The sequence below is a fragment of the Gossypium hirsutum genome, chromosome A03, assembly GCF_007990345.1.
Source record: "Gossypium hirsutum isolate 1008001.06 chromosome A03, Gossypium_hirsutum_v2.1, whole genome shotgun sequence".
In the NCBI taxonomy this organism is placed as follows: domain Eukaryota; kingdom Viridiplantae; phylum Streptophyta; class Magnoliopsida; order Malvales; family Malvaceae; genus Gossypium; species Gossypium hirsutum.
The window spans coordinates 96,539,468-96,546,369 of record NC_053426.1 but is presented as its reverse complement, the minus strand read 5'-3'; the positions used below and the strand labels follow the sequence as shown (position 1 = coordinate 96,546,369).

General features: G+C 42.8%; 1 protein-coding gene across 1 annotated transcript in view; it reads left to right on the top strand.

Moving 5' to 3' along the window:
• The first annotated feature begins 1,092 nt into the window (after positions 1–1,092).
• LOC121218307 (NADH-quinone oxidoreductase subunit C) overlaps positions 1,093–6,902 on the top strand; it is a 7,072-nt gene continuing 1,262 nt past the window's right edge. The window contains exons 1-2 of the mRNA XM_041095363.1: positions 1,093–1,374; positions 1,793–1,989. Coding sequence (XP_040951297.1) covers positions 1,093–1,374; positions 1,793–1,989 — 479 coding nt within the window. The remainder of the gene's footprint in view (positions 1,375–1,792; positions 1,990–6,902) is intronic.

The window sequence follows — 6,902 nt, the reverse complement described above, 5'->3', positions numbered from 1 at the left end:
CCACTTGAGTTACCTTAGCTCCAGGCCATGCTATTCAATGATATTGGAAAAATGGTAGCGTAACGTAACAACTAGTATTGAAAGCTGGTCGCCTTTTGAGGGAGGGAAAGCGTTTCAATAGGAGCCCTACTTCCCTCTTTGCGACCTCATCACTTCAATTTAAGCGCAAACCCATTTCTTTCTTAGTCACCAGGCGGAGCGCACCTTTGGTACTTCAGTAGTAGGAAATGACTTAACTTAAAAGGCAGGTGTCGCCGCTGCGAGGCGAGGGAGTAACTTGTCTGGTCTTGCGGTGCACTCACTCCCGTTACGAGAATGAAATGACGCCTCAGCTCGACTCGAGACTAAGACTCCTTATAACTCGCACCAATAGCGGCGCTGAGCGGCCGGAGATTGATTGAAAAGGCAGCCCTGCCGCCCCCTAACCACCTACCCCTCGATGCTTCAAATTTCCTCAAAAAGCTCTTCCCCCACATTACATTCCCTATACTTAGTAAAAGAACTGGATTTCTCCCTTCGTTCCCCATGCAACCTCTTGTTGAGACCAAAAGTTCTAGAATAAACTACATCCTATCATGAGCACAAGCCTATCTGTCTCAATCTCAATAAAAGGTCGAGTTCTGTTCACATCGCCAAACGGCTGTTTGATAACACATATTCGCTATCTCTTGATGGATAATGGCTAGCACTCCGAGGACTGAGAAGGGGAGGAAAGCCAAGGAAGACTTAGCGCAACCGTTTAGCGGAAGGAATATTCTGAAACCACTAGCTGCAAATTAAACTAAAGGAAAGCCTTGATCAATATGATATTAATATTTTATTAATGGGCTCAAGCATGCGAAGAAAGCTCTTCGAGCTTCCCTTATCCATGCCTTTGTGGACGATCTCAATCAAAACGGCAAGGGATCCGAAACCTTTCTACAATTAAAAGGGAAGGTTTTCCTTAGGATGGATCCCCCTGTTAACTCTTCCTCATAGCCGAGCCTTCCCCGAAAAAACCTCTTTCTAACTCTAATTACCAGCTCGGGGATCTAATCTAAATATACATAGCATCTTTTTCAGTGGCATTCCTCCTTGACTCTAAATTCGAAAATGGAATTATTTATGGAATTCTCTCCCAGAGCTGCGGAACTAACGACTCTATTAGAAAGTCGAATTACCAACTTTTACACGAATTTTAAAGTGGATGAGATTGGTCGAGTGGTCTCAGTTGGAGATGGGATTGCGCGTGTTTATGGATTGAACAAGATTCAAGCTGAGGAAATGGTTGAATTTGCGAGCGGTGTGAAAGGAATAGCGTTGAATCTTGAGAATGAGAATGTAGAGATTGTTGTCTTTGGTAGTGATACCGCTATTAAAGATATGTGTTATTCTGTTACTAATGAAATTGGCATTATATGAAATTGATATGATATTATATCAATGAAAAATAACAAATATATGTATCATAGGAAAATCCTGTCCATATGTGTATCTCTAGATCTACTGTTATAAGCATACTTATAACACATATTTCATAACTAGCATTCGTATCTGTAGTTGATAGTTTAATTCCCCCTTTTGCAGAAGGCGCTAGGTCAAAGGCGACTAGGGCGGAATATGTTTTTTCTAGAGCGGAATAGGGCCTTTCATAAAGCAAGCAGTATATGGGATTTCTAGGGATGAAATGACGCGTAAGACTTTGATAGGGAGATTAGGAAAACTATAAATTAAGTTCTCAAGTGAGTGGGCAATTCTGTGAGCAAACTTGTCTAGAAGTCTCTTTCACCTTTCTGTAAGTGATTTAATGTAGGGGAGGGTTGTGAGAGAGTTTCCGGAAAAGCTTTTCTTTGAGGAAGAAGATCTCCTTTCTTTTTCTGTTTTGGGGAGGGCTAGTCTTGTCATAAGGGCATTCAGGTCTCTTCCTGCCAGCGGGAGTTCTCTTGCATCCCCTACATCTACTTCCATACCTTCTACTTGGAATCTAGTTTCAGTACCATATGGGTCAAGGTCGGATCGGGCATGACGATCAAGAAACTATAAGTATATACTATGCCGAGTATGAATGCGCTTCGCCCCTTTTTATTTTTCCGTTTCTGAAGTGAGTGAAGTCAAGTTAGCGTCTGCAAAGCAATACACAAAAATCCCCGTCCTTTAGAAAGACGATAGCGATTCCCTCTTCCCTCGAACTACCCAAAAAAAGGCCATCTCACCTCGAACGACTCAGTCACATGGAAGCAGGCAACTTATTCAGTATAATGACTAATACCCTATACTTGAACTTGCTAAACGCACGTATTGTCGCGGAAAAGAAAGGTATTAGACCCGCTCTCAACTCGCTTTTCTTCTTCTCACGAATTGGATTCGAACCAATCTGACGTTCATTTCTTTTCCTTTTATTATCTCGTGATTGGGGCTATCGTCCTCCTCATTATAATCCTCCTAAAAAAATGAAATCTGTTCTCGGTAGCAAGCATTGCCCACAGCTGATCTACTACTAGCAATGACTAACTGACCAAGCTGATCCAGAAAGGAAGAGGAAGAACGCACGGAAAGATAGACCATAAGAAAGAGAGAATAGACATGCGAGAATGGAATGCTGCACTTCAAGCTTCCTGTAATATTGTGCCATATGTACATTGGGAGTGAAAATGAAAAGAAGCTATTATGGGATCGGCTAAGAAGTTCTTTATCAATCGCTTATACTTTCCTAGCTGGGTAGGGAAATCAATGCTTCACACCTTATAGGGGGAAGCCTTTTTTAAGCTTAAGCGGAGAAAGACTGTATTCTCATGTCCTGAAAAGAGCATATTCTAGGCATCCAGTTCCATGGTTGCTGGAGTGCTCCATTGTATTCCCTGCCTGAGATCACCACTTTTATCCTAGCGATTCGATTATGAGATTTTCTAGCAAGAATAGCCTTTTTGGCCTAGCGTGTGAGATGACTGTATTACGTCTTACTTTTCATTTTGAAACATTCTACTTTCTTTTAAACTTTCTCTGGCTAGACTGAAGACCAAGGCAAGATCAATGAAAGTCGAAAGTATATGGAACTACATCAAGAAGTCTTTCCCTACTATCGTACCGCTTGTTTCCATAAAAAGATGAGTTAAGAGAGGGCAGGACTGGAGGAATCAGAGGAATCGAACTTTCTTCTTTTTTATTATGCGATTTCTAACCACACTCAAGAGATTCAATGGGAGCATTCACTCTCCCTCGATCGTAGAAAAAAGAATAAGCAACTGAAGACATAAGCCCCTTTCCTTTTGTCTGGGTACACAGAAAAGGCTAAGACTGAAACTCCTATTGTCACAACTCCCGACCCAGCCCATCTGTCCCCGAAAGGTGAGAAACTCGCTGAGCGAGAATAAAGCCTATCCATGCCAGAGAGAAGACTAGCTTCATCCCCGTCCAATCCGAAATAGGATAGCTAGATCGAGCTGACCTACCTTCTTCCGGTCTTGATCGGATGAGAAGAAGAAGTGGCAGGACGGACCTCTTCCTTAGGTTTCATTCCTTTTCTTTTAGTGCTTGTACCTTATCTCGCATCCAGGAATGATTTCTCTTTGCCTTCAGGTGCGGAAGTGACTGCTTGGTGTGCGTGTATCCTTGCAAGTTTTTCTATATTTCCAGTCTCAATAAAGGATGTTTTCGCTTCACATCTTGGGTGAGTTCCTAATTAGTCATGGTGCGTAGTTGAAAAACGTAAGCCCTTGTATAGGTTGGGCTTACGTTTTCTTGCTTTTCTTTGTTGAAGTTCTACGGTCTGCCTTCTTTCTCGATATCCCAATTCTAGCGTTCGTTAGCAGAAGTAGAGATAGGGGGAGATAGGATTTATTATAACATTTATGTGAAAATAACAGAAGCCGCTATAAGGGGAAGAAGCAAATCCTGCACCTTCACTTGCGAAGCGCTACGCTCCTGCTTACAAAAGGCTTCCCTCTTCCTCGGGAAAGACTTTGATTAAAAGTAAAGGAATAATAATTGGTGAATCGGCTTTCTTTGTCTACGAATAGGCTGCCCAAAATAGGGTCTTTCGGTCGAGCCAGCTTTCCTTTTCTAACCACCGCCTTTTTCTTTCTTTAAAGGAAAAAGATGAAATGCGCGAAAGAATAGAGAAGGAAAGAGGATGGCAGTAGCTCCAGTGCTATCCCATTGGCAGCCGGTAGCTGAGTCCGAGTCTTCATTTTCACTTCTTTATTTATGATAAGAGAGCTGACCCGAATCCTGCTCTTCTTCCAGGAATCCGTCTTTGCAAGACTGACCCATAGATCAAAATCTAAATCTAAATCTAAATCTAAATCTAAATCTAAATCTAAGGCTATAGGTAAGGGACTGCAGGGTGCTGGGTGCTATGAAGAGACTGCTCTTGCTTTTTGGGCTTATGAATGAGAATGCTTGCATAAATGGCAGCCATAGTCATGCATGCGTTTTGGTTGGTTACCAGATTGAGACTATAGCTATAGTGAGTCAACTAGCCTCTTCGGGAGCCCTCAATCAGTTTTGAACACTGATTTGAAACTCGTCAGCTAAAGTGGGAATCAAAACTGGACTAGTTTAGGAGCCATATTCTCGAGACTTCCCTTCCCGCTTCGCTAAGGAAGCTTTTCCTTCTTCAAGTTTTCCCCGCAAGGAGTTCACCCATTAGTTCATTTGCTCGCCCGAAGCCGTAGGATTGACTAACTCCCTCCGGTCGCTTCACTGCGATCGCCTCTCTCTCTTTCACCTTCCTACGAGATAAAGAGACTTACCGTACTGTGACATTTCTCTATCTTTATTTAAGTCACTGGGATTCACTTCAGAAAGAATGTCATTGACGAATGGAAAAGGAAGATGAAGCTCTAGCCTCCGATTAAGATTACCCTTACATTCCAAGATCAGAGAATGATAAAGACTTAGTTGCCTTAGCGGAAGCATCGGATTCGGATGGTTCAGCCAAAGTGAGTTTTCCCGATCCCGACCTAGTCTTAGCACCCACGTGAGGGGATCTTTCCTGCGGAGGGCATCTTCGAGGGAGTGAGACTGAGAACCTCATGCTGGCCGTCTTATCCGCCCTCCAGATAGATTAGTGATTAGTATTGGATGGATTATCGAGTTATTAATTCACCCGATGGAATCATACGGGCCAGGAAGGTTCACATTGCCAGAAACGAGGCTTTTCTTTACCCTGCTTTTCCCATGTCTCCCAAACACGAACCTAATCGAGATGAAAGTTTATAACCCGAGAAGATCAGAGGGCTTCGGATAGGAACTCATCAGTATGATTCTTTTTTTTAATGACTAATCTCTTCCCTTTCCTTCAAGTAAATCTAACCGAGCCCAAGCTAACGCCCTTGGTCCCTTAAGAACTTAAGATAAGTGAAAGGTTGCTTTTAGGAGTGATCCGTCACTCTGAAACAAGCCGGTGGTGATCTCATCGTACCCCTCTTTTTCTTTACTTGACTCTCGAGTAACAGAACTTTTTACCTTTGGACCCTTACCTTCTCCCTAAAACAGCAACCTATCCAGTTATAAAGAATATCTCTTATTGCCCGAGTGAAACTCTCTTTGAGTTGAACAAAGCACGAGTGAATACAGCGGTTGTAGTTAAGAATTTTATACCTGCTTTGAATTTCCATATATACAATACCCTACCTTATATGATATGATAAAAAGAGGAGATTGTTTGCCCGACTATCGCACTTTCAGTGGTACTGAGACTCTACCACTACCCTTTATCAAGCTGGTTTACAATAGTACGGGAATAGCGGCTAAAAGATTCCCAATTATCTCTACAGCAGGTTCATCTTGAGGAAGTACAGTACGTCTAAGGTTAAGGTCTGAAGTCGATGTTCATTGGCCTTCTGCGCCTATGATTCCTTGAATTCCTCGCCAATTTGAGGTCAAGCGGCTTAACTGTTTTTCTCTTTCCTTTTGCGCCTTTAGCTGCAAACTACACTGTATGGTGGGTCTGTCCTTCCACCTGATACCATTCATTTCTGCTTGATTGCTAGCCTCTGGGGAACTTGGATCCATACTCAATGAGATGGATGTAACTTCCAATTTCCTAGATCTAGATGTGGAAGTGAAGTCTTTGGGTTATTAATAAATACCTCTGACGCGGTTGAGGGGCAGCTGATCAAAAGGAAAGCGGGTAGACCGTGATTATTGGGGGAGTTCGGACCACACCTCATGGGCGCTCGGGTCGACCGATAGGCTAAGGGTAAAAGAATCCATTTCGTTTCAAAGAAAGCGGAAACCTAGGCCCAAAAAGAAAGGGAGGGAGAGAGAGAGATCTCTCGTTAGGTCTGGGGTCTTGTCGGTCCGGAGGGAGGGGGAGGGCCCATGTGAAAGAGATTGGGCTCACAGAATACTTCAGGGCTGGAGTGAAGAGCCACAAGAGCACTTATCACGAATGTACATTGAGAGTGAAAATGAAAAGAAGCTATTATGGGATCGGCTAAGAAGTTCTTTATCAATCACTTATACTTTCCTAGCTGGGTAGGGAAATCAATGCTTCACACCTTATAGGGGGGAAGCCTTTTTTAAGCTTAAGCGGAGAAAGACCGTATTTTCATGTCCTGAAAAGAGCATATTCTAGGCATCCGGTTCAATGGTTACTGGAGTGCTCCATTGTATTCCCTGCCTGAGATCACCACTTTTATCCTAGCAATTCGATTATGAGATTTTTTAGCAAGAATAGCCTTTTTGGCCTAGCGTGTGAGATGACTGTATTACGTCTTACTTTTCATTTTGAAACATTCTACTTTCTTTTAAACTTTGTCTGGCTAGACTGAAGACCAAGGCAAGATCAGTGAAAGTCGAAAGTATATGGAACTACATCAAGAAGTCTTTCCCTACTACCGTACCGCTCGTTTCCATAAAAAGATGAGTTAAGAGTGGGTAGGACTGGAGGAATAAGAGGAATCGGACTTTCTTCTTTT